Below are 27,088 nucleotides of genomic sequence, written 5' to 3' on the forward strand. Positions count from 1 at the left end.
GGGTCAGTTCCAGACCTTTGTCCTGGGGATCCTGGGGTTCCTGGAGGGTCATGGGGGGCTCTGGGTGGTGCTGGGGGTTCCTGGAGGCTCCTCGGGGGTACTGAGGCCCTGGGGCAGCTCGTCTCGTGCTCTCCCTCCTCCAGGGGCCGCGTGGCGCCGTTCCTGGCTGTTGCTCCGGCTCCCACGCCTCTCTCTGTGGTTTGTACCTATTTCTGGGGGACACCTGAATGCTCGTGAAGATCCCACTCCTCCTCAGACTTCCATGCGTCCCCATGTGTGATGGTAAGGGCAGGGATTCATGGCTTCCTGCCACACTCAGCGACTGACCCGTGTCTGCTTGGGTTGCCGGTGAGTCCCTGCGACCTGCCACGATTCTTGGGGCGCTTCCTTGCAGCCTGTCACCTCAGAAAGACCTGGGTGTGTCTGGGGCAGCCTCTGCCCCCGCAGCGTGGACCCTGCCCCTGGGGAAGGGAGTGCTTTTGCAGATGAGACCCCCTGGCTGGGCATGGGCTGGGACCTGAGTGGAGGGGGAGCCGGGCTGGTCCCCGAGTTCTGCTGAGTCTGGTTCCCAGATGGTGCGGGTCCGCTGCTGGGCTCGGGAAGGGGGGACTCGTTAGAAAGCAGCACAGGGGGACTCACCCTGGAGCTGCGTGGGTGAGTCTGCCCCCGCGTGGGAGGGGAAGACATGATGTGGTCCTCTGGCCACGAGGATTTCATGCAGGAGACTTTATCGTCGACGTAGCGGACACTGAGCGCTCTGTATGTGCCAGACGCTGTTTTAAGTCTTTTACGAGAAGTTGGTTAATTTTCACGTGGCCCGTGTGGAGTGTACGGAGATTTCTCCATTTTACAGATGCGGGGACAGGCCCAGGGAGGCCACGTCGTTGTGCAGGAAGCCACACAACAGCAAGAGGCAGGCTGGGCCCCTGACGGGTAGGCTGTCATCGCAGGCCCAGGCCGTGCCCCCCCCACCCCGTCTTTTCTCGTGGGGACCCTCGCCTCTGGGAGCATCTGAGCCTCCGGGGACTGGGGCTGACCATTCGATGCTAGGCTTGCTGCCCTGCCCGGCCCCCACTCCTGGGCAGAAGCTGTGCAGCGGGAGCCCCAGGCTATATGCGGCACAAGGCCCTGTGGGCCCCGGCGGTGGGGGCGCCCATTGGGACAAGCAGTTTCTGGCTGCCGGGTGACGGAGGCCGGGGGAGCTTGGCTTCTGGTGTGTAGGGGTGACAGGGCCTGGGGGGTGCTTGGCTTCTGGAGCAGGGGTGACAGGGGCCAGGGGAGTTCTTGGCTTCTGCTGCAGGGGTGACAGAAGCTAGGAGAGAGCTCGGCTTTTGGTATGCAGGGGTGACAGTGGCCAGGGGCGCTCAGCTTTGGTGACGTTGCTCTGGCTGCTGTGGCAGGCCCTCTCAGTACCTGCATTTCTCCTTGTCCTTGGGGAGTGGCCGGGCCTTACCAGGAGCCGCCTGCTGCATGCAGCTGGGGGTCCTGTCCCGTAGGACAGAGCCAGCAGACCCAGTCCTGTGGCAGCCCCCGCTTGTCCCACAGCTCGGCCCTGGCTGCGCCCACGTCACTGGGCACTGTGTGTGTCGTGGACCATGGGACGGCAGCCCTCAAGTTCACACCTTCCCCCCTCCCCAGCTTCTGGGGACCTGGGGGCAGAGCTGGCAGAGGCCTGTGTCCCGGGCCAGCAGCTTCTGACAGGCGGGAACAGCCATGGACCCCTGCACTCTCCGTGCTTCTCGGGGCACCTGGGGAGCCCGTGGCTATGTGGTGAGCCCGGACTCACCCCGCTTTCTCCAGCAACTTCCGGTTGTCGTTTTGGCCCTGGGGAGGGACACAGCCTGCCCTCTGCCCTGCTTGCTCAGCCTCTTTCCGGCAGGCGGGACTCTGCCCGAACTGGCGGGAGTGGGCCACACGGGGGTGCTCGCGGGCTTCGAGGTCCGGGAGTTGGGTGGAAATTGCAGGAGCAGAAACCTCTGGGGGTTACGGAACTGTTCCATCACTGAGGGGGTCCTCGGTGTAGCCCTGATAAGGTCAAGCCAGCCAGGAAGTGACCTATGAGGGCTAGGGTGTCCTCGTCCTCGGGGAGGGCCAGGGTCTCTGTGGCTCCTGCTCCTCAGGGGAGGCTGGGGATGGGGTCTTTTAGGGGCCGACTGCTGCTACTGTCCTAGGGGTCAGGCTGCAGAGCTGGGGGCCGGCCACCCCCCCACCCCCGCAGCGGCTGGGGCAGTGTTTGGACTGGACTCGGCCTCACCCCCTGCCTGGCCAGGTCCTCTGCAGTCTCACGAGGCCCGAAGGCTGTGCGGAGAGGTGCCCAGGCCCCCTTGCAGGCACGCTGGCCTTCACAGCTCTGCACAGAGCAATGAGGAGTGAAACCAAGTCAGTGGAACCCTGAGACCTCAGCAGCCTCCGGGCCCTCGACTCCCTCAGCCCTGTGGCCGCTGGCAGCTGCCCCCTGCCCGGTGGGGGCTGGGGGAGGGGGTCCTGCTGTCCCCCCCTGCCTTGTATCCAGCCGGTGGTGCTGCCTCAGTATCCCCTAGTGTATGGCTTGGGGCGTTGGGAGCCGACACGAAGAGCCCTCTGGAGAGGGGCCGGGCACCTGCGGCTGTGCCTCCTGGACTCAGAGACATGAAGGGCTCCAGCTGAGTGAGGTGGGGGCTGGGGGGGCTGCAGGTCCGGGAAGGCTGCACTTAGGGGCGGAGGGTGGGCTGAGGTCTGAGGCACAGCCGAGGCGCCATTGGCAGAGACGTGTCACTGGTCAGGACTGTCCTGTGGGGTCCCTGGGCCATGGGCCCCTGTGGCTCCTGGGACTTGTGTGTGTGGGACGGTCACTTCCTACCCCAGCAAAGGACACTGGCAGTCACGAGTGGCACCGCATCCCCCCCCCCCCGAATTTCTGGTTGGGGAGGAATTGGAAAGAAGGGTGCCAGGTGGGCACAGAGTTTGGTGACTGGTGTGGTGTCCTTGGGGTCAGGGGCCAGACCTGGCTTCTGCTCTGTGGACACACTTTCCACAGTGCCATGCCCATGAGCACAGAGCTGGGAAACCGGGCAGCTTGCCGCGTCCCCAGCTTTGCCGGCCGAGGCCCGTGTCGCTTAGGGTACCTCTTGCGCTTGGCCACGGGGCTACCCTCCCCACCCCAGAACCCCAGAGACTCAGGAACATCTCCCCCCAGAAAAGGTGGGGTCCGCAGTATGAGGGAAGAAAAGGAATGAACCGAGGGTGAAGAAAAGGTGTGAACCGAGGGCTGTGTCCCACAGGAATGGACGTCTGTCCTGTGGTCTGGGGAGTGTGTGCTCCTGAGAGCCGGGTGTGGCCAGAGAGCAGCAAACGGGAAAGCCTGGATCACGGAGGCGGGGGCTGCTGGGCTCCCCCAGTGGGTGGCCGTGTGGCCTGGGGTGAGCATCGAGGCGGGGCTGGGAGGGCGAGGAAGCTCGCGGGACATGTGGGGTATGTGAGGGGTGACAGGGTATGTGAGGGGTGACGGTCCGCCCAGACAGAGTGTCCGCGGGCTGTGCCGCGGGGGGAGGCCCGCCCCTCCAGCCGCCCGGGGTGGGGATCAGGCCTGGGACCCTGGGCAGCAGCAGGGGTCTCAGCCGGGAATGGGCTCTTTTCCGCTTTTGTGGAAATCCCTAGTACAGCTGCCGTCCTGTGTTGTCGCCCCTGGATGTAGCTCGGGAGCCTGTGGTCTGGCGGTGTGGACGGGGCCCAGGGTGGCTCCTGAGCACTGGGGGTCCTTCTCCCCACCGTGTGGCTTCATGGCTCCCCAGTCCCTGTGGGCCACCCCATGTTGCTGAGACACAGTCAGCACACAGCGAGCCTGTATTAAGGTGTGCGGTTTGGGTGAGTGCGGATGCGTGTCTGTGACACCCTCCCCAGTGCGGTCTGAGAGCCTGAGCGCGCCTGCCCCCCCGAGTTCCCTCGGTCACCCCAGCTGCCTCCGCGCCAGCAGGCACCACTGACCGCTTCCCCTGCACGTCCACTTGCATTGACTGGACTTCAGCGCAGACGGGGTCGTCCTGTTTGTCTCCTGTTCCGCTGGCTCCGTCCACACGGCAGGGCTGCCTGTAGTGTGTCCGAGCTGCGGCGGGAGCGGTCCGCCCGTGCTGGTGTCGGTGGTACCGGGTCTTGGAGCTGTGCTGTGGGGCTGGTCCAAATAAGGCTGCACAGAACGTCCGTGGACGGGTCCTTGTAAGACCATGTGCCTTCTCTCCCCGGGGTACACGTGGGCGTGCACTGGCCGGACCCGACAGTGAGTGGGTTCGGCTTCCTTGGTGCTGCCCAGCGCCCCCCGCGGCGAGTGGGCTCCTGGCTGGCACCTCGTCCCGCCTTGGAGGGACGCGCGGGCGTCTCGGTTCTCCTCTCAAGGGTGACGCTGGGCACCTTGGCCGGGCCAGCTGCTGTCTCTGCGTCCTCGCTGGTGAGGTGCCCGATCGGCCGGCCGGGACGCTGGTCTCACCGAGCTCTGAGGGTATTTTTTTCTTTAACATTTTTAATTTTATGAAATCCACTTTACCAGTTTGTTCCTTTACGGGTGACGCTTTTGATGTATCAGAAACCTTCGCATAACTGTTGTTCTGTCTTTACACTTACTTATTTATGTTAAAGATTTTATTTATTTATCTGAGCGTGAGAGAGAGTGCACCCAAGCGTGGGGGGAGGGGCCGGGGGCGACGCAGACCGCCCACCGAGCAGGGAGCCGGACGCGGGACTCGATCCCAGGACCCCGGGATCATACCGGAGCCGAAGGCAGAGGCCTCACCCATGGAGCCCCCCCAGGCGCCCCTGGGTTCTGTGTTCCGATCCGTGACCCGCTCTGAGTTCGTGTTTGTTGGTGTGAGGGTTCGCCACAGCCCGTATCCGCATGTGGTTGTCCAGACACGGTCTTCTCTCCGCTCGGCTGCCTTCGTGTGTTTATCGAAGATCAGCGTCTGATTCCTGCATCCCTGGTCAGGACCACACTGTCTTGGTAAGAAGTCTTGCAATCAGGTGTTGTTAGTCTTCCAACTTTGTTCTGGATTCTGTGCGTTTCGGTAGAAGTTTAGAATCAGTCTGTCAATTTCTACAAAAAACATGCTAGGATTTGGGGATTATTTTGAATCTCAGATTAATCTGGGGGAAACTGACATCTGGCGGTAATGCAGAAGGTGTTCACACAGCGGCCTTAGAAGGGCCCGTGTGCGCAGCTGGCCCAGGGCTGGCGTCCGGATTTCCAGGAGACTTTGCCTCCGTCCCAGCCCTGGGGGAGGGGCTCTTTGTGCCTGGACTTGGGTATGACGGGGGATGTGCTGGACACTTGCTTTCTTTCTGGAAGTGGGATTGTGAGACGTGCCAGGCAGGGTGTCTGCAGTAAAAACTCTGGGCCTTGAGTCTCCGGGAGCTTCCTCGGTGGAGCCTGACTCCCGTTGTCAGTAGTTTGTTGCTGGAGGAGTTACGCTCCTCCTGTGTCAGTCCTTCTAGAAAGATCACAGGACCCGGGGCTGGTCTGGGAACCCGCACAGAGCACCGAGGCTTCCGGCCCACGAGCGCCGAGTGTCTGAATTTCACTGTGTGCTGGTCTCACACATCTCTCTGATCCCTGAGTGACTCACACTCGGTGGTGTCCTAGACGGTTTTGCTCTTTAAATTCTACTTTCTCATTGTTCACTGCTCGTACGTAGAGACCCTGTTGGTTTTTGTGTGCCGAGCGTACCGTCTGCGACCTTGCTGAGCTCATGGGTTCTAGTGGGTTCCTTCCGTGTCTGTGAAATGCGGTCATGATCGCGTCACCAGCGAGGAGAGGTGAGGCTCCCTCTTCCTTCCCGGGCAGACGTGTCTCATGTCTCCTGCTTCGTCGCCATGACGAACTCTGGGGGGTGTCGAGCAGCGCTGGGGAGCCCTCCTGTCCCGTTCCTGGTCTCAGGCTTCCCGGTCTCAGGGTGTCCGCACAAGTGTGGGGTTAGCCGCAGGGTTTTTGTGTGTTTTGTCCTCAGGTCGCGGAAGGTCCCTTTACTCCTCCATCGTTCAGCAGGACTGTGTGTGGAGTCGGCCAGATGCTTTTCGTTCACCTGTTGAGATGAGCCTATGTTTTCCTGTTTTAGTTTAATAAGACGTAGTGCATCGCGTGATTGGTTCCTGGGCAGTCCCGCAGCCCTGCGTTCCGGGATGAACCTGCTCTGTCGCGAGGGGCTAACCCTTCTGTGTGCGGGTTTATTTGCCGCAGCCTCTTCCGAGTTCTTACGTCTGCGTTCACGAAAGCTGTTGGTCTGTGGTTCGCTTACGATGCCTTTATCCGGGGTTGGTGTCGGAGCGATGCCGGCGCCGTGGAGTGAGCTGGGAGTTGCTCTGTACTTCTCGGTTTACTCGAGCTTGTGAGGTCCCTCGGGGAAGCGTCTGTGCCCAGAGTTCTCTTTGTGGGAAGTTTTTTTTTTTTTAAGGTTTTATTTATTTATTTGACAGGCAGAGATCACAAGCAGGCAGAGAGGCAGACAGAGAGAGAGAGGGAAGCAGGCTCCCTGAGCAGAGAGCCCGATGTGGGGCTCGGTTCCAGGACCCTGAGATCATGACCTGAGCCGAAGGCAGAGGCTTAACCCACTGAGCCGCCCAGGCGCCCCGTTTGTGGGAAGTTTTTAATTCACATTCAGCTTCCTGGTGGGGATTGGTTACTTGTTTTATTCATTTCCTCTTGACTCCTTTACAGTTTCTCGTTTATCCTGCCTAGAGATGGTGGGTCTCGTTTTGGTTTCACTGGTTTTCTCTTTTTTCCTGTTTTCTGGGTATTGGTTTCTGTTATTCTTACTTCCTTTTATCTGTTCACTTTGGGTTTAAAGATTGAGTGACTTGTTTCTGGAGGGAGCGTGAGCGGGAGAGGCAGAGGGAGAGGGAGAGACTTCCAAGCAGGCTCCCCGCTGAGCACAGAGCCCGACGTGGGGCTCGATCCCACGACCCCAAGCTCACAGCCTGAGCGGAAACCAAGAACTGGACGCCCCGCCGGTGGAGCCGCCCGGCGCCCGTTGCCGGTGGGTGTGACCTGTTCCTCGCCAGCCCTCCTGCACCCTGGCTCTGGCACAGGCACCGCGGCCGAGCGGGCGGCCAGGGGCTCTACGCAGCGGCGCGGTGGACTTGTTGCCTCTAAGTTCGCTACACTCAAGGCCAAATACTTTCTAATTTTCTTTGCTGACTTGAATTTCTCTTTTGCCGTATCCATGCATGGGCAGTGGCTTGAGGCTTACCGTGGTCATCTTTCCCTCCGTCTGCCCTGGGGGGACGCCCGGGCGCTGCGCGTGCTGCCGAGAGCCCGGCCCGTGGCGGGGTCCGCTAGCCCCGTCTCCGCCGTCCGTCGCTGGGCGGCTGTCCTTTGTGTGTGCTGAACCCCTGCTCTTTTGTTCTTATTTTTGTTCGAGTCACTTACTAAAGAGAATGAGATTATGAGAAAAATATCGTATACATCTACCCACTTAGTTGCCGCGTCCTTGCCGGAGATGTCAGATCCGGATTTCCATCCGGTACCACTGCCCTTCTCCATAAGGTTTCTGGCGCCACGGCTCTCTGGTGATGGAGTTTTTAAGCTTTTAATGTAAAAAAAGTCTTTATCGCCCACCTTCATGTTGGAAGACATTTCCGTGAGGTCTGGCCGTCTAAGCAGATGCGTTTTTCTCTGTCAGTGCCCGTGAGCTCTCGCCGCCTGGGCTGCGCCGGACCAGCGACCCGAGGGCGCGTTCCCCGTTCCTCCGCGTGCGCGCGGTCCTGGCTGCCGCCGTGGTTCCCGTGTTATTGCTCGTGTTGAGATGTCGTTACGATGGCACAGTTTTCCTCAGGTTTCTTGTGCTGCTTCGGTTTATGACTCACAGTGTCCATAAAATTTTGGAAAATTTTGGCCCTACTTTTCTTCAACAATCTTGGCTCCTTTTTTCTGCCCTCTCCCACCCCAAAATTCAGGGACTCCACACCACACAGCTATGCTCCCTGAGGTTACCCACAGCTGACTAATGCTCTGCTAAAAAAATGCTCTTTTCTGTCATATTTTGCAGCTTCTCTTCCTTTGTCTTCCGGTTTCCCAATCTTTGCTTCTTTGTGTGATCTGATGTGAATCCCGTCCATATATTTTTCATTTCAGATCCCAGATGGCTTTTGGGAGGGGTTGGTCTTAAAAACTGTGGGTATTTGGTGTGTACGCATGTTATACAAATACAGAATTTTCTGTCTCTGACCTTGTGAGCATGCGGAACAGAGTTATAACGGCGGTTTTGATCGCCTTGTCAGCTAAATGCCAACGTGCACATCGGCTGTGCATGTCTTTGCAGTCGGCCGATCTGTCGCTGCATCGTGGGCCACGTTTCCTTTCCGCTGGCTGCTCCGCTGTGGCTGTCTGACCGCCCCTGTCGCTGGGGCGTCTTCAGTTTCCACAGGTGCGTGAGCTTTGTTCTGGGGGTGCACTGAAGGAGCTTGGAAACAGTTTGATCTTTTTAGGTCTTGCTTTTCTGATGAGTCGGCTGGGACCAGAGCCTTGCCCAGTCTGGACTGGTGACTCCCAAAGCCCGGAGAATCGGGAGGCTCCCCTTCTGGCGGGCAGGGGCACTCCTGGCCCTTTGTGGATGGACGCTGGGCACGGGGAGCGCTTACCCGCCCGGTGGTTCTTTCCCTGGGCTTGCGGTCGGCGCTCCGCCAAGGGCCTGGGCAGGACGCTCTGCAGACCTCCCGCGTTCTCCGTGCTGTCCTGCTTCCTGGAGTTTTGTCCTGCCGACTCCAGCTGCCTCGTTTCCTGGACGCCGCTCCGGGTTTCTGTGGGCTCGGCCTGGGTCCCCGGAAACTCGCTCTAGCCCGACCTGCGGCGGTCAGTTCTGGGTTCCCTTTGCCTGTTTCCCATCTGCCAGAGGTCACGGTCCTTTCCTGCCTCGTGACCTGCAGACGTACGTCACAATCCTTTCCTGCCTTGTGACCTGCAGACGTACCTGCTGCCCATTGCTCAGTCGTGTAGGGGAGGAAGGCTGGTCTCTGCGGCGGCGGGAAAGGGGGTGGAAGTTCAGTTTTCCCGTTCGGGGCCTCCGTACGCCCCTCGCCTCCCGTGGCTGCTGCGCGTGAAGGCGCCTCCCACCGGGTCTTCCTCCCCCACAGCCCAGACCTCACCAGCCTGGACGGACACCTCAGCCCTCTCCCGGCCGCAGCAGCGACGGCGACGGACCGCGCCTTCTGCTTCCTTCACTCTGGATTCGAATCGCTGCGCCTGGAGGCACGGGGACTCCGCGTCCCCTTCCTTTCTGTCCTGGGCTTGTTGCCCTGCACACAACGCCCGCCAGGTCCATCGTGTTTTCGCACGGTGCAGAATCTTCCGTTTCACGGCGGACTAATGCTCCGTCGACGTGTGGGCCACGGTTTGCGTCTCGTCCACCTGCTGACAGACAGCAAGTGGCTTCGGGGTCCCGCTCCCGGGAGCCCCGCCGCTGGGGCCCCGGGCGCAGCTGTCCCCGAGCCCCTGGCCCCGCTCTCCGGGCGCACACCCGGAAGGAGAGTCGCGGCTCCTGCGGTGATGCCTTGTTCGCCGTTGCCAAGACGCCCTCTGCGCTTTCCGGGAGGGCCTCCGTGCCGCATCAGCAGCCCGCGAGGGCCCCGTGTCGCCGCGCCCTCGCCGCCGCCGACTTCTGTTGTTGGAAGGGCCGTGAAGCGCGGCGCACTTGGTTTTGACTTGTGCTTCTCCAACGATGAGCGGCCCTGGGGACCTCTTCATGCGTCGCCGCAGGCCCTCGCGGAGACACGCCCTCCGCCCTCTTTGAAAATGGGTCGGCTGGTTCCCGAGCTGCGCGCTTCTGTATATCCCACACCCACGAGTTCCTCCCTGGACCTGGGATCCGCAGAGACCTCCTCCTGTTCCCTGGGTTGCCTTGCACTGTTGATTGTGTCTTTTGAAACACAGATTTTTTTAAAAGATTAGTTTTCTCAGCTCTATTGAGATATTATTGACATATAACGCTTTAAATTTAAGACATGCAGTGTGATGTTTTAATACACAGATGTTGTGAACTAAGTGCATGGTAAGGTTAAGTAATACTTCCACACCTTCACACAATTACTTTATTTTTATTATATTATTTTTAAGATGTTTTCTCTCAACACATTTGAAAAATTTTTTAATTTTAATTTTAATTTTTAAAAAATATTTTGTGTATTTATTTGACGCCGAGAGCCTACAAGCAGACGGAGGCAGAGGGAGAAGCCGGCCCCGTGCTGAGCAGGGAGCCCGACGCGGGGCTCGATCCCCGGACCCGGGGTCATGACCTGAGCTGAAGGCAGTTAGTTGCTTAACCTACTGAGCCTCCCCAGGCGCCTTTTTTTTTTTTTTTAAAAGTCTTTTTAAAAACTCTGTACCCAGCGCGGGGCTCGAACACGTGACCCCAAGATCAGGAGTCGCGCGCTCCACGAGCCGAGCCAGCCGCGCTCGGGCGTTACTTACTGTTACGTTCTGTACATCAGGCCCCAAACTGGAGCTTTGTACCCCGGGACTGACCTCTCCCCAGCCCAGTCCTGGCAGCCACCGTTCTGCTCTCCGTTTCTCTGAGTTGGGCATTTTGGATTCGCGTCTGAGGGAGGACATACAGGGCGTGTCCTTCTCTGATGGGTTTTACTCACAGGACGTCCTCAGTTTCCGTCTGTGTTGTCACTAGAGGCAAGACCCCTCCCCCCCGCCTTTTTAATGGCCGAACCGTTACCTCGTCCTCTCTCGACGGTCACTCGGGTTGTTGGCTGCTGTGCGTGAAGCCGCAGTGGACGTGGGGCCCGGATACCTCTTCCGGATGCTGCCCGCATTCCCTCAGGCTCTGTTCCAGAGGGGGCCGCCGGGGGGCTGCCAGAGCACGGGGTAGCCCCGCTTTTGACTTCCTGAGGAGCCTCTGTACTGTCCCCGCGGCGGCCACGCCAGCCCGTCTTCCCGCCGCGGCGCGGCCCCTCCTCCGCCTGCTCGCCCTCGTCTTCCCGCCGCGGCGCGGTCTCGTCGGGCCTCTGATTTGCACTTCCCTGGCGCCGAGGGCCTTGAGCATCTGTCCGAGCGTCCGTCGGCCATCGGAGTGTCTACTTGGGAAAAGACCTAGTCTGCTAATCTAGTCAGTCCCGTGACCGTTTTTTAACTGGATTGGCTTTTTAAACTTTCTCCCCTTTGTGCTGAATGGGTTTCATATATGATCCGGTATAACCCCAGTAAGACTGACAGTTCGCACATATTTTCTCCCACTCAGTAGGTCTCCTTTTCGTGTTGCTGGTTGGTTCGTTGGTTGTTTGTTTTGATGTGGTTCCACTCATTCTTGCTTTTATTCCTTGCACTTTTTTTTTTTAAGATTTTATTTATTCATTTGATAGAGACGCAGTGAGAGAGGGATCACAAGCAGAGGGAGTGGGAGGGGGGAGCAGGCTCCCCGCTGAGCAGAGAGCCCGATGCGGGGCTCGACCCCAGGACCCTGGGACCATGACCGGAGCCGAAGGCAGAGGCTTAACCCACTGAGCCACCCAGGCACCCCATTCCTTGCACTCTTGATGTCATATCCAAAAAATTGTTGCCAAGACCAATAATGTCAAAGAGCTTTTTTCCTAGAAACACCGAAGTCTCAAATTTTGATATCACCCTATTTATTTTTGCTTTTGCTGTCACATCGGAGAGACCATTGAAGACCCGACACCCTGAAGCTTTCTGTGTTTTCTTCTCAGAGTTGGGTTTCTCATGTTTAGGGCTTTGATCCATCTTGAGTTAATTTTTGTATATGCGAAGGTAAGGGTCTAGTTTCAGTCTTTTCCCAGAAGCTTTTGGTAGGATTTTCTGTTAGTTCTTTGTTAACTGACGTGCTCCTGGGGAACCTGACAGAGAAGGCTTCGGACAGACTGAGCTCAGGCCTCGTTGGCTCCGCTCCGGCCCCGAACCGTCTCCCGCCGGCCTTAGCTCATCCGGTCCTGGCCCCGTCCTCGGCTCTGAACGTGCTCCCCGCACTGCCCGGCACAAGGGCAGGAGCCCCCCAGGTCTGAGGTGTCCTTGCTGCACCGTCTTGGGATTCCGTGTTTTCTGTAGGGGATGCCTCAGTGTCGGCTCCCAGCCCCGGGTCCCAGGCCACCCCTACCGGGCAGCCGGGCTTTGCTCAGGAGGCAGAGCCGCTCCCACTGCGCCCTGCTCTGGGACGTGTCGTCACACCTGCACACTGTGTCCCCCTCCTCTGGCCTCCTGCCCACACACCGCCTGCTTTCTAGCTCAGACCTGGGGTGGTGTTCTCGTACAGAGTGAGGGGGTGGAGCTGGGAGGGAGGGCCCGGGGCGGGGAGGACAGGCTCCTGTACACGGGCTGGACGTTCCCTTCAGGGTACTTCCTGGCCCCTGGGTGGCCAGCCCCCTAGCCCGCACCCTTGCCCACGCCCAGACCCTGCCAGTGACGGCCAGGCCAGTCCTGGGGCGCATCGTGCCCCCCCATGTTCTCTCTGTATGTGTCTCCATTTTCCTGACCTTCCCTGAAGCCACCTCTGTCCCCAGGGCCTCCCGTGTTTATCTGCCAAAGCCCAGGAACTTCTTGTGGTTTGCTGATGGTGAGCGCCTGTGAGTTCAGTTTCTGCAGGACGCATCCGTGGAGCAGACGACGTTCCCTCAGTGATGTGTGCAGTGATGGCACGCACGTAGCTTGGCTGGGCGCTTACGGGCTGGGCACTCTGTCGGGTTCCGAAGATTAACCGCTGAAACAGCCCTAGGAGGGAGATGAAGTTATTCCTCTTTTACGTCTGAAGAAATGAGGCGCGTGGTTAGCAGTGCAGCCGTGGAGGGAAGGGGCGAGGGTTTCACCCAGGAAGGGCGCCCGGAGGCTCCAGTAGGGTCCCTGCCTGCGTCCTCAGCGGACGGAAGGGGTCTAGCGTCTTTACGTTGGATTCGTGTGTGTATCACGGCTCCCTCACCAGTGCTTCCTCACCACGGCCTTGGTCGAGAGCTTATGGAGCCCCACAGCCCGTATCTGTCTTCTGTACACGGACCTCGACCTCACTCAGTCCACATCCTGTCCTCATGCTGACCATGACCCGTATGCCTAGTTTACATTTCTTTCTCCCTCTTGCCCTAGACTTTGACCCTCACCACTTCTGGCACTGGAGCAGCTTTGGGGACTACGTGCAGTGTGTCCTGGCCTTCACGGGAGTGGCGGGCTACGTCACATACCTGTCCATGGACTCGGCCCTGTTTGTGGAGACCCTGGGCTTCCTGGCTGTGCTGACTGAGGCCATGCTGGGGGTCCCACAGCTCTACCGCAACTACCGCCACCAGTCCACCGAGGGAATGAGGTAAGTGGACCGGAGTCGCTCTCACCACATCTGTTGGTACCAGTGTGCCCGCGTGTTTGGTAAAAACCAAATGTGTACAGACTTGGCTGCTGTGTTTTAAGTGAGACGCCAGGTAGAGAGCAGACATCTGGACGCGTGAGCAGATGTGTTTGTGCGGAACACGCAAGGGGACGCCGCGACCCCCTTGTGAAACAGATGTGTGGTACGGGGTCTCCCGGGTTGAACCTGGAGCGTTGTTGCGGGGGGGCTGAGAAGGGAGGAGGCTCTGCCCGTGGAGCACAGGTGAGCGGAGGTGGCTCTGGTGCCCGGCGGTGGGGGCTGTGTCCCGAGATACACTCTAGGTGGCAGCCGTGTGTCTCCGCAGGGCCCTCCGTGTGTTTAGATGCCCTCCCGGTCACGGGAGGCCCGTGTGGAACGGGTCTCGAAGGCGCTGGGTGGAGCCCTCCCCCGGCCTGTGGAAGTCGCCTGTGGCGCTGGAACAAGATGTCGACGGGAATTCCCGGGGCCCCCGTGGATGGGCTTGCTCTGAAGCTTCGCCGTTCCTGCCGGTGCTTTTCTCGTACTTACTTGCTTCCTGTGATGGGGAGCCTCCTCCCCAGGCGTGAGGACCCCTGCCCAAGGCTCTGTTCGAGGCCCCGCAGTAGCACCTGAAGCTCCCATGCTTTTTCCCTGAGGTCCATGCAGCCCAGCCCCTCAACCCCTCCCAGGGTGGTCCTGTGTGTGTGAAGGCAGCATCCGTGACCCCACTCCCCTGGGGCCTCCTGTCTGTGCTCTCCCTCGGTCTGCCGGCCGTCCGTCCCGTGATGGCTTACAGCCCCTTCCTTACCCAGTTCTCCCTGGTGGGTCTGTTCGCGCGACGCATGACAGAAGTCTAGTGAGCAGCTTCAAGTCGGAATGTGCAGTGGGAGGCCTGTGCCGGGACTGGGACAGGGTATCCCCTCCCTGGGGACCCTTGCTACCTGCAGACTCACTGAGGCCAACCGCCTGGTTTGTGGCCACGGCACACGCTCATAGTGAGGTCACACTGTTCCCGTACCTGCCGCTCCGTAGCCCGCCTGTGTGTGCGGCGGCTCCCGGGCTGCCACCGTTCACTGGCTAGGTCCTGTGGCCGCTCTTAGTATGCTCAGCACACACGGGACACCCTGGCAGTTGAATCTGACATTGTCTCAATTTTCCAAGTCCGAGCTGCTGTGATGGGGAAGGACTGTCCGTGGGTCAGAGGTGGGTCGGAGTAGAGGCTGCTGATGCCTCTGGCTAGAGACGATGGCCCATGGATGGGAAGCTGAGTCCACAGACATCTCTGGAAGGCAGAGATTCAAGGCTTTTCTTTTAAGATTTATTTTAGAGAGTGGGGGTGCAGAGGGACAGGAGAATCCCAAGCAGACCCCCACTGAGCACAGAGCCCGGCGTGGGGCTCCATCCCCAACCCTTTGAGCGTGACCTGAACCAAAATCAACAGTTGGACCTCAACGGACCGAGCCACACGGGTGCCCCAGGATTCAAGCCTTGTAATGTAGGAAATGACGCAACAGCTCAGTCCCCTGAGACCAAGCAGACTGCAGGGCAGTCAGGAAATGACAAAAACGATCCCGTTCGTGGTACTATGGAGACTAACCGAGGAAGTAGCAGACTCGTGCAGTGGAAACTAGAGCACTGTTGAAGGAACTTGAAGACATGAGTGGAAGGGAAGACATTCCGCATCCACGCCTGGAAGATTCAGGATTGTTAAAATATCAACACGACCCAAGGCAGCCGCAGGTTTAGTGGAACCCTTTCAAAATCCCAGTGATTTTTTTTTTTTTTTCAGAAATAGAAAAACCTGTCCTGAAATTCACATGGAATATTGAGGGACCTGAAATAGTCAAAACAGTCTCAAAAAGAACAAAACTAGAGGACATACCTTCAGATTTCAAAAATGACTGTGCAGGTGCCATCGAGGCTGCCCTGCCGGCGTATAGACAGACCTGTGGGATAGAGCTGGAGCCCAGAAACGACCCCTCCCTGTGTGTTCAGGGGCTTGCAGCAGGGGTGCCAAGACCGTTCAGTGGAGAAGGAGCATTGTTCCCAGCCCGTGGTGCTGCGGAAACGGGACGTCCACGTGCAAGAGAACGAGGTTAGACCCTTACCTGCCACCATGCATAGAAATACTCAAAATGGAACAAAGACCTAAAGCAACACCTGAAACAATGACATTCTTAGAAGGAAACACGGGAGAAAAGCATCAATCAACACCTGAAACAATGACATTCTTAGAAGGAAACACGGGAGAAAAGCATCAATCAACACCTGAAACAATGACATTCTTAGAAGGAAACACGGGAGAAAAGCATCAATCAACACCTGAAACAATGACATTCTTAGAAGGAAACACGGGAGAAAAGCATCATTGGATGCTTTCGTTGGATTTGGTAGTGATTTCTTGGATGGGACACCAAAGGCACAGGAAGAACCAAAAAGGCAAATTGGACTTATAAACCACGAGTCTCATGCGTCAGGAGGTTGTCCAGGAACAAAATCGCAACCGGCAGAATGGGAGGAAATATGCGCAGGGCCTCTGTCCAGTGAGGGTTGACATTAAGTCTACAGAAAGAGCTTCTAAAACTCAATGACAAAAAATCCAAACAACCCAATTAAGAAACAAAGACCAGAAGAATGTTTCCGAGGCCGATGTACAAGTGGGCAAGAAGCGCGAGAAAAGGTGCTCAGCGTCGCTGACCCTCAGGGACCTGCAGATCGAACCACACTGAGGCCCCCTCACACCAGGAGCGTGGCTGCTCCCAGAAGAAGAAAAGCAGCAGGCGGTGGTGGCGGCGGGGACAGGAGCCTTGTGCCTTGGTGCCGGGCAGGCGCCCTGGTGCCGCCACTGTGCAGAGCAGCATGGGGTCCTTAAGAAATAAAAAGAAAATCACCAGATGATCTGGTAGTTCTGCTTCTGGGAATCGACCCAGGAGAGCGGACAGCAGGGTCCTGCGCTGCTTGCAGACTCATTCACAGCCGCACCGTTCACGGCAGCCGTAACGCGGAAGCAGCCCCGGTGTCCACGGGTGGACGAAAGGATCAGCAAAAGTGGATAAATAAATCGCAATATGATGATCTATAAGAAACGTCTGTTTGGTCATTCAGACGAGCTCTTCAGAGAGCTTCAGGCCGGTGGAGACGCACAGATTTGGGGAGAGCAGTGCGCCTGGAGAGGGCACGGGACCTCCGGGCCCTTACCCAGCTTTGTCGCGACCCCATCACCCGTTTCAGGTGTGCAGGTGGGAAGAGTTCGGCGTGCCCACGGAACTGTGTGGCCGCCTTCTCCGTGTCGCGGTAGAGCACTTTCCTCCCCCAACGGAGAAACTTCCTACCTGCTGGCCATCACCCTCCATATGCTCCCAACCTGCCCCACCTCTGGCCCTCGGCTGCCCTGGACCGGCTGTCTCTAGGGTGCTGGACGTAAACGGAGCCATGGGGAAGCGGACCGTGCTCCCAGGCTCCGCCGTGCACGACGTATCCGCGCTCGGCTCCGGAGGCCGGGCCACAGTCTGGTCGTGTGGACGTACCTGCGCCTGTTCTTCCGCTGGCGGACATCTGGGTGTCCGGCATCTTCTGGCTGTTACAGGTAATGCTGCCGTGAAGGTCACGTACAAGTTTCCGCTGCACACTTGCTTTCCTTTCTCTGGGAGCAGACCAGGTGGCACTGTTGGGTCGGACGGCGGCTCTGGGTTGAACGATTTGAGGTGCGGCCATGCTGGGTCCACAGTGGCACCTGAGGGTTCCGACCCGGCATCTCACCGACGCCTGTTACCGTGTGGCCTGTCGATTCTAGCCGTCCTCGTGGGTGTCACGTGGGCCCTCCGGTTTGCATTTCCCTATGATAATGAGGTTGAGCATCTTTTCACGTGCTTTTTGGCCATCTGTGTGCCTTTGGGGAAACTTCTGTTCCAGTCCTCTGCCCGCTTTAAACTCGGCGGTCTGTCTTCATTACTGAGTTGCAGGGTTCCGTATGGCACTGCGCACTACAGCCTTGTCAGGCCTATGATCCGAGATTTTTTTCTCCCATCCGGTGGGTTGTCTTTTCACTTTCCTGGTATTTTCCTTTTCAGCACAAAAGACTTTAAATTTGCTGAAGTTAATGAACTTGTGGGGGGTGGGGGTGGGGGTTGTTGCTCCTGCCTTCGTCATCAGACCCAAGAAACCCCCGTCTGACCCAAGGTCTCAAAAGCCTGTTCCTCTGGGACGTGTTTTGGGTGGATTTTGACTTACAGGAGAGCCTTTGATTCATGGAAGGGAGAAGGTCCAGGTCTAGGCTGAGGGTGCAGAGGGGGGGGGCCGCAGGAGTCGGCGTGCCTCGTTGGGCTCTGGGGGAGGCTGGGCGGGCACAGGAGCGGGGCCATCGCTTCTTGGGCACCAGCTGGGAAGACGCGTTCTGGACTGCAGGACAGAGCAAGGAGGTGGTGAGAGGAATCTTAGGAAGAGTTTGGGAGGAAAAATGCAGACGTCAGGAATAAGGTAATAGGAGCCTGGATTAAAATGGTGGAAGAGGGTCAGGCGGGGGGTACAGCCCCATCTCCAGCCCGGGCAGGAAGCCACAGCTGGGGCCTGGGAGGGGCGGTCGGGGCTTCCTGTGGTGTTGGAGCTCTGGACTGGTTAAGGTTCCTCCATCCCAGGGGCACCTGGGTGGCTCAGTGGGTTAAGCCTCTGCCTTCGGCTCAGGTCATGATCTCAGGGTCCTGGGATCAAGCCCCGCATCGGGCTCTCTGCTCAGCGAGGAACCTGCTTCCTCCTCTCTCTCTGCCTGCCTCTGCCTACTTGTGATCTCTCTCTGTCAAATAAATTAAAAAATCTTAAAAAAAAAAAAAAAAAAAAGATTTCTCCATCCTGGTCCCCCTTGGGGTGGGGACTCCAGGACATCCCTGGCACGTTGTGGACTGATAGCCCAGCTTCTGGGGCTCGTTCCTCCCTCCCATAGTTGTTGTGGGTGATGGGAATTCACAGCTCGTGGGGACAGGGCGCCTCAGGGTCTTGGGGTAACAGCATGAGCTCGTACATCCCGAGCCCTGCACAGGAACGCTCCTTCCTGACAGCTGACCACCCAGGGTGCTGATCGCTTCCTGCGCTCGGCTAGTATTTGATCTGGGGGCCATGCCCCCAACCCTGAGCCCCCCACCGAGGTGGCTGGTGTGGGGCCGCCCGCGGGGCTGTCACATCTGTGACCCTGAGCAGAGGCCACCTGTGCATTCAGGGCCTGGGGGAGGGGCTGTGACCGGGCACTGGGTGGAGGTCCTGGGACTGTCTCCAGGCCTTCATGTGGAGTGCCGCCTTGCCTGGAGGGGCCAGCTTCCTGCGAGGCGGCCATTCCAGGGGGGCCGGGAGCACCCTAACCCCAGGAGCGGCCTGGCCCCGAGGAGCTGGAGACACAGGCAGGACCTTTCCAGGCTGGCTCACTCCAGGCCTGGCTGCTCCCGCCCAGGTCCGCTGCGAAGACTCCAGCCCGGCCCCCTGACGGACCCCGCTGCCAGGCCTAGAACCAGCGCTGGGGCTTGTTAGATTTTATTTGTGTTTTGAGGGAGGTGCCTCCATCTCCTGATAAAATGTGGGTGCCTCCGGCAGACCGAGTCTTGCACTGTTAACTCTGTAGGACGGAACTAGACTCCTCTGCTGGGCCCTGTTGCTTCTCTCCTTGTCCTCACGGCCTTTTGCAGAAACCTTGGCTGCTCTCGGAGCTTCTTGAAATGCTTGCTGTGTGGGTGTGGACTTTCCTTGGAAGAGCGCAGGGGTGAGCATGGGAGCTGCGAGCAGCCCCTCCCGGGCAGGCGGGCCCCTCCACAGGGCATTCAGGCGGGCCATCTCAGCCCAGTGGGCCAGGTGCCTGCAGCCCGTAGGGGGGCCCTGGCCAGGTGCCCTGGTTGAGCTGCTTCCCTCCTCCGCTGGTCGCTCTGCTGTGTCCTTCTCTGCGGCCCCCACCAGCGCCGAGCGTGTCGGTAGCCCCGTTCCTGCCCGTGCTCCCCGCTGTCCAGCCCCCGGGGGGCCCTTTGCCTCGCGCCGAGTTCCCCCGCTGCTGCCCCAGACCAGGCGGTCCGGGCCGAGCTGGAGGCACAGCCTTGGCAAGTGCAGGGTTTTTGGTCACCGCAGGCAGCGGATCCTGGGGGGGACATCACAGCAACAATCGCTGTCCCTCTGCCCCGTCCGGGGCAGACCAGGCCAGCTATCCCCAGGGGCCAGTCTGGGGTGGCCAGTGGTGGAACGCATATGTTGTTCAGGGCCGCAGGGGGCAAGCCCAACTCTCCCTCGAGGGGCGCAGAGAGCCTGGACAGGAGGTGCCCAGCAGCTGGGGGGACTCGGCCGGGCAGCAAGAGGAAACCCTGGGAACAACGGATATGGGTGGTGCTGGTCTCCCTTTGGACCCGCCAGCCTGGAGCTCAGCACCATGCCCGGGGCCAAGCAGGACGGGCTCCCAGTGCAGCCCCCGCTGCTCCGTGTGTGGGGACACGTGAGCTCCGGCCGCGGCTGTCAGTGTTCTGGCCTTGCCCTTCCTCTGCAGACCCTAGGCAGGCCCCAGGCCCGGAGTCGCCGCCTTCAGAGCTGGTGGCAGCCACAGGAGCTGAACGCATGGCAGCCCACATGCCGCTGGACGGTGACCGTGCCTGTTGCAGCAGAACCCGACGTTCCCACGGGGTTTGAAGGGACGCGGAGTCTCGTCATGTGGCACTGACCGTGCCCAGGACACACAGCGGAGGGACATCAGCACCGGCTCCGCAGCTCAGAGGAGGAGCCGGCCAGCCGACGACGCACCACCAGCGAGGGCACCCGGGCCTGGGAATGGTCCCAGTTTCCAGGGACCACGCTCGAAGTGAATGGAAATCGGCACAACTCAGCGAAGACGTGGAAGCTATAAAATTAAAAGAACCAAACAGAACATTTTAAATTAAAAAACACAGTAAGCCAGATAAAAATATACTTCGTGAGTTCAGTAGTGGAATGCAGATGGCCGGGGAATGAGCCCGTGAACTTGAAGACGGATCAATAAAAATAACGTTCTCCACAGCAGAGAAAAACCAGGGGAACAATAGCTTCAGGGAAAGTACGAGAAAATCTAACATTGATGTCGTCGGAGTCTGGAGGAGAGCAGGGGTGCGGAGCAGACGAAATACTGACAGAATGTCTGAAAACTTCCCAGCTTTGATGTCAGATAAACTTACAGATTCGAGAAGTTCCTCAGTTCCCAAACACGGACCCCGTCACGGTCTGCTAAAAGCCGAAGTCGGATGTTGAAAGCAACTAGGAAAAGAGGGTCTGTCGTACACGGTGTGGATTTTTAAAACGCAGAGTTACCAGCTCCCTCACAACAGAGTCTTAGAATGCCGGGTGAGCCAGAATCACAGGCCAAAGGGGACACATCTGGGGGCCTTTCCGGTCGTGGAGCGCCCGTCCACGGAGAGGCTGCGCGGGGCCCGCCAGGCTGCGGGCCGTCTTCCCCGTGACCATCCCGCGAAGCCTCAGGCAGCCTGTGTGCGGCAGGTCGGGAGGCCACTCCGTCCCCGTCTGCGCTCTGTACGGCCGCGGCAGAGTGCGGGACGCAGAGCTACGTCCTCAGGCGGGGCGTTCCAGACACGGGAGTCCTCACCCTGGTTTTCGGAGTGAGAACGAGCCTGGGGCTCAGAGGACTGTGTCCGTCTGCAAGCTCAGTGCCTGGATGTGTGGCCCTTGGTCTGGAGCTGGCGGCTCTGGCACAGACGGCTCCCCGTCTGCGTGGGGACCCCCACGCCCTTCCTTCGTCTTCACCCCCCTTCCTGGCAGCAGCTCCTCTCGGACTCTGCTCTGGCTCACTTAGCTGGGAGGGTTCGGGCCACGGGTGGAAACGGGTCTGATTTAAATTTACTGGTAAGTTACCGGAAAACACAATAGTGCTTGTGCCGGTGCCTTGGGAAGCCTGGGTGCTCGAAGCTGTCAGGGGAGACGTGGCTGGGGGACGTGGCTGGGGGACGTCGCAGTGACAGGTGCTGCCTTGCCACCCACTGAGGGCTGAGGGTCCCTGCCTGCCTGTGGACTGATCTGAAGCGCTGGAAGGGAGGTTGGCGTCGGCGACCAGAGACAGCATCTCCCTCCAGTCACCGTTTGAGGGAGGGGGTCTGGCCAGGCAGGGGTTCCCGTGACCAGGGGTTCGCTCTGCTGCTGCTTGTGGCCTCCAGTTTCGTCCTCAGCACGCCTGGGTGCAGATGGGGCTGCCCGGCCAGGAAAGGAAGCTCCTGGCTACAGGGCCCCCCGCCAGGCAAGTCTCCCGAGGCCAGCCTGGCTCAGCCCGCCCGTCCCCGTGGCCAAGTGCTGTTCTCCTGCCGTCCCCACCTGCCTGGTGGTCCTTGGGATGCCGTGTGGGAAGGGGTGGTCTCCCCCCTCCCGTCTGAGGCCACAGCATGCCTCCTGAGGGTCATAGCATGCACGCCGGCCGTCAGGAGGGACGGAACGCTCAGGAGGCCACGTGAGCCGTGCCACGGTGTCCACGGTGTCTGCTTCCCTGCCTGGCAGCCGCAGGGCCTGCCTGTCCCTACGGCTGTGCATGCCGTGGCCTCGCGGTGAGGACAGGAGAAGCGGGGCGGGGGACAGGTGGGGGCCTGGATGGCTGCTGACCCCCGGCTTGTGTCTCTGCAGCATCAAGATGGTGCTCATGTGGGCCAGCGGCGACACCTTCAAGACGGCCTACTTCCTGCTCAACGGCGCCCCCCTGCAGTTCTCCGTGTGCGGCCTGCTGCAGGTGCTGGTGGACCTGGCCATCCTGGGACAGGCCTACGCCTTCGCCCGCCACCCCCAGAAGCCAGCCCCCCACGTGGCACACCCCGCCAGCGCCAAGGCCCTCTGAGGTGGCGGGGGGACACGGACGCGTGGCCTCCGCCGTGGGCCCTGGCCCAGGCGCCTGTCGTCCCTGCGTGGCCAAGGGGATGTCCGGGCCATCGGGATCTCGATCAGCTCTGTGGGTCTCGGGTGGGCTGCCAGGGGCCTGGGGGCCACATTCGTGCTCCGCCCCGAGGACGCGTGTGAGTGGGCACGAGGCCCCGGGGCTGGGCTGAGGCTGTTTTCCAGGTGACGGAGAAGCAAGTGATCTCTTCCTTCCTCTCAGAAAACGCCTGTCTGGGACCTGGAATGTGCTCACAGACCCAGGAAACGGCAGACTTTGGGCTGCTGCGGGACAGGGCGCCAGGAAGCCCCTCCGGGTCTCAGGCCTGCCGGGAGTCCCCGGGGCCTGCAGCCGGGCTGTCGGCAACCCTCGGCCTGGGCGGGTTGGGGAGCAGGGGTGAGCAGCGGCACCAGGAGAGCCCGCGCACCCGGCGCACAGGGCCTGGTCTCAGAATGGCCCAAACGTGGACATCCTGGAGAGAGCACGTGCGCGAGGGAGACTCAGAGCAGGGCCCGGGCACAGAGAGTAGGCCTGGGGTTTGTACACAGCTGGTGCTTGTGGGAAGGAAGCCGTGGGGACGCACGTTACAAGTGCTTTTGGTGACCTGCCGGAGTCGGCCCTGTGAGGGTCATCTTCAGTGCGGCCGCGTCACGGGACTCAGGACTTGGCCCTCAGCTTGGCTGTGGGGCCCAGAGTATTCCGTGTGTCCACACACCTCATTTCTGCATTGGCCGCCTCCTGGGAGATGCCTGTGTAGACGCCGCTGGCAGCGAGGAGGCAAGCCTGTGTCCGTGCCGGCTGCATGCTGCCAGAGTGAGCTCAGGGGTGTTGGCACCAGAGCCTAGAGTTCCCCATGAGTCCTGGGGGTATGTGGGGGGCACAAGTGGCCCGTGTGTGCCCCCAGGAAAGCTGGGGGCCCAGGACCAGGTCTGTAGGGACACACCCTCCGCCGAGGACAGGCGTACTTACTGGTGTTCCCTCTGGGTTCTGGGAATCGCACGTGCCTGCAGCCTGCCGCCCTGGACGTCCGTGTTCCAGGACGGGGATGGCCTGCGAGTCAGGCGAGGGCACGTGTGATGCAGGTGTCCCCACGCTCCTCGGGCGTGGGGTGACGTGCCAGGGCGGGGCGTCCCTGGCCACATGCTGTTCCCCCCTCAGTTGTACAGGAGCATCTCTGCTGTGCCCAGCAGCCCTGGGTGAGCTCCCAGGTTCCGGCGCCTGAGTGTCCCAGCAGCCGTGAGGCTTCCCCTCTGCAGGGCGGAGGGCGGCCCTAGGGCGGGTGTGCGGGGGCAGCGCCGCTGTCCTGCTGTTCCAGCTGCTGCCTCCTCCTGAGCTTTGCTCACAAACGCCTGAATGTTTGAGTGAGGGTCCTGCTTAGTCACTTGGGCTGTAAGATGCTTTGAAAATGTTTATTTTTAAACACAGGGAGTGTCAGTAGCCGTAATTGCCTCCAGATTGAAGTGTCTCCCTCTGACTGCGGCCGTGCGGCATGTGCCCAGCAAGGGGAGCACTCGGGGTCTCTGCGCTCTGACTTTAACCCAATAAACCGCTTGCGGATCCGTGTGGCCTCGTGAATGGAGTCCAAGCGGGCGCCCAGGACACAGTGAATCATGGGTCCCCATCCTTCCTTCGCCACACGGGTCTTCAGAGAAGGGGGGGTGCCCTCTTCTTGGGGTCCAGCTCTGCCCCTGTGAGGGGCAGGGACCAGACTGCTGTCTTGGTTCCCCCACACGGACATACCAGCCCCCCAGACAGACCAGCCCCCACCCTCTGGACAGACCAGCAGCCCCCCTTCACCCCCCAGACAGATCAGTCCCCAGGGCAGACTAGCTCCCCGGACAGACCAGACCACCCCTTCCCCCCAGACAGACCAGTTCGCTAGGAAAGACCAGCCCCCTGGACAGACCAGTCCCCCCAGACCAGGTTAGCCCCTCAGCACAGACCAGTGCCCCAGGACATACTGGCCCCCAGGGCCAGACCAGCTCCCCAAACAGACCAGTCTCCTGGGCCAGATCAGCCCCTCAGCCACAGACCAGTCCCCCAGGACAGACCAGCGACCCCACCCCCTCAGACTAGCCCCCAGGGCAGACCAGCTCCCGGGACAGACCAGACCAACCCCTCCCCCAGGAAAGACCAGCTCCCTAGACATACCAGTGTCCTGGGACAGACCAGACCAGCCCCTCAGCACAGACCAGTGCCCCAGGACAGACTGGCCCCCCAAGGCAGACCAGCTCCCCCGACAGAGCAGCAGGACCAGGCCAGGGGAGGCCCTGACCACCGAATGCCTTGAAAGGGTGAGAAGTCTTTTGTTTAAAGAAAGGCCAAGGGAAGTGTTTGAAGAAAAGTGGACAGTTTTGTCAAGCCTGTAGGAATGGAGCTGTGTGTACTGAGTTCTTCTTTTATTTTCACGGAGACAATTTACATTTGGGGGCAAGGTCTCAGAAATATCAAAGAGATATGGTGAAAATACATGAAAATGATATTCTAAATTTTTGGATGACCCCCCCCAAACCCCTCCCGCACTAGCCCCAGGGTCCAAGAGTGAGTCTGGCCTGGAGCAGCTCCGTGTGGGTGACACCCACGTGGTCTCTCTCCGGCAGCCGGCATCCCCAGCCTGGACCCTTGTCTTGCTCTGAGGGTAGATTTTTACTTTCTTTTTGATAATCAGTTCGTTAAAATTAACTGCTAATTCTGCATGCAGTAAAAATCCCGATGGTGAAATGAAGAGCAGTCAAGCACGCAGAGGCGTTTTTCGCCATAAGCCCATCTCCGTTCTTGAAAAGTCACCTGTGGCTTCTTTCTTTGGTTCCACTCACAGCCGCTGGGTGTGTGGGAAGGAGCTGGGGCCCCGTCATCACATCGGCCAGCGGGGCACAGGCTCCCGAGCCCCACGAGAAGTGGGGCTCTAATCAGAGTAGATGAAGGTCCCTTTCCACAGGCTTAGACCTCCGATAAAGCTGTATGGCTTTTCCCCTCAGCAGGATAGTGGCGCAACTGCCCTGGCTGCTGGTGTGACATGGTGTGGCTCCCTGCGCTGACCCTCCGAGAACTTGGAGCCGACAGAAGGCTGTCAGTGAAGCCGGCCCGTCTCCAGCTGGGCAAGAAGAAGCCGTGTGTGTGTGTGTGTGTGTGTGTGTGCGTGTGTCGCAGTGGGATGCCCACGGTGGATGACCCTGCAGAAGCAGGAGCCCCCCCGCAGACTGCCCACCGCAGATCGCTCCTCCAGGAGCTGCCAGCCAAGGGGCCGGGAAGCAGAGGATACGGCCTGTGGACACGGGCGGCCGCCTGGCATTCGCTACGGTCTCGGAATTTCTGGGCTGGGGAATCCGAACTCCGGAGGGAAGGAGGAAAGAGGGAAGCAATGACCAGAAGCGGAGGATCAGTCCCCCTCCCTCCGAGTTAGGGCTGCGCTGCCCAGAGGGACATGCAGTGGGTACCTGGAGGGATCCAGGACCCCCACCCCGAGGTCGCCCGTGGGATGGGGTTGGGGGGTGACGCGCTTCTATTCCTGAGGAAGCTCAGGAGGAGCGGCCTCTTGGGGGCCACAGTCGCGGCCACCCCCCAGGTGCGGGGACCCCGGCGTGGGCGGCTGTGGCGGGCCCCTGCAGGCCGTCCTCGGTGGCCGGGGCCGAGCGCGCGCTGTCCTCGCGCAGGGCCGGCTCGGGGCTGGCGGCGCGCCGCCGCTGCTGCTCCTTGAGCTCGGAGTAGGAGCGCGAGAAGGTGTGGAAAATGGACGTGACGGGGAAGGCCAGGAGCAGGATGCCGCTGAGGATGCTGCCGAGCGCCACCACCTGCCCGGGCAGGCTGCGCGGCACCATGTCGCCGTAGCCCACGGTGGTCATGGAGATGACGGCCCACCAGTAGCAGGCGGGCACGCTGGAGAAGTCGCGGCGCGCGCCCAGCTCGCGCTCGGCCAGGTGCACCAGCGGGGCGAAGAGCGCGGTGGCCACGCAGAGGAAGAGCAGCAGGAGCCCGAACTCGCGCGCGCAGCGGCGCACGGTCAGGCCGAGCGAGCGCAGCCCCAGCGAGTGGCGCGCCAGGCGCATCACGTAGAGGACGCGCAGCGCCCGCAGCAGCCGCAGCGCCAGCCCCGCGCGCTCCAGCAGCGCCGCGCCCCCCGCGCCCGCGCCCGCGCCCCCCGCCGCCAGCCCCGCGAGCAGCGACACGTAGAAGGGCAGGATGGCCAGGAGGTCGATGACGTTGAGCGGCGTCCGCAGGAAGGCGCACTTGCTCTCGGCGCGCAGCGAGCGCAGCAGGAACTCGAAGGAGAACCAGGCCACGCACACCGTCTCCAGCACGAAGAGGCTGCGGCACTTGGGGGAGCACTCGCCCTGCGGAGGAGAGGGGCGGGGTGCGGTCACGCCCGCGCTGCCCTTCCCCCACGCGCCCGGACCCTCCTCCCCCATGCGCGGGGGCCCGGTTTCCCTCCGAGGCTGTCACCTGGGAGCCAGGAGCTCAGCCGACCCGCTCCCCGCCTCCCCAGCACTACTGGTGAAAGTCATTAAAAACAGCCATTAAAGCCTCTGGAAACAGGCCTAAGGGCAAACGGCAAACGGAACATCTATTCGAGCAAAGCTACAGAAATTCATTTAAAAAGGCGAGAGAAATACCACCGCCCCAGCTCAGCGAGGAGACCTGCTCCGGAACACAGGCCGCGTCCCCCAGCTCCCCAGGGCAGTGCAGCTTCGAAGGGGGCGCCTTCTCCCTCCCAGTCCCCACTTCTGCCCTGGATGGAGGCTCCGCCCTACGCTGCTCTGAGAACACTGGGGTCCCCGCCTTGCCTGGGGTCCTGGCTTGTGCTGGTGGTGTTACACCAGGAGAGGCAACCCAGAGGACCTGAGCTGCTCTGACCTCCTCCCCCCAGTCAGCTCAGTGAATGGGGGTCACCAGAGAAACCAGGCACTGTCCCCACCCCCAGTTCCACAACTCCTGGGGCAGAGGTTTC

General features: G+C 60.3%; 2 protein-coding genes across 9 annotated transcripts in view; one reads left to right on the forward strand and one right to left on the reverse strand.

The window, feature by feature from the left end:
• The window catches only part of SLC66A2 (solute carrier family 66 member 2), a 47,725-nt gene extending 24,023 nt beyond the window's left edge, over positions 1–23,702 (forward strand). For all 3 annotated transcript variants that reach the window (XM_032310856.1, XM_032310857.1, XM_032310858.1), the window contains 2 exons: positions 13,052–13,268; positions 21,900–23,702. In XM_032310856.1, coding sequence (XP_032166747.1) covers positions 13,052–13,268; positions 21,900–22,107 — 425 coding nt within the window. In that variant the 3' untranslated portion in view covers positions 22,108–23,702. The remainder of the gene's footprint in view (positions 1–13,051; positions 13,269–21,899) is intronic.
• Positions 23,579–27,088, reverse strand: part of KCNG2 (potassium voltage-gated channel modifier subfamily G member 2) — a 46,913-nt gene continuing 43,403 nt past the window's right edge. For all 6 annotated transcript variants that reach the window (XM_032310850.1, XM_032310852.1, XM_032310853.1 and 3 more), the window contains one exon: positions 23,579–26,474. In XM_032310850.1, coding sequence (XP_032166741.1) covers positions 25,662–26,474 — 813 coding nt within the window. In that variant the 3' untranslated portion in view covers positions 23,579–25,661. The remainder of the gene's footprint in view (positions 26,475–27,088) is intronic.

This window comes from Mustela erminea, chromosome 13, assembly GCF_009829155.1.
Source record: "Mustela erminea isolate mMusErm1 chromosome 13, mMusErm1.Pri, whole genome shotgun sequence".
NCBI lineage: Eukaryota > Metazoa > Chordata > Mammalia > Carnivora > Mustelidae > Mustela > Mustela erminea.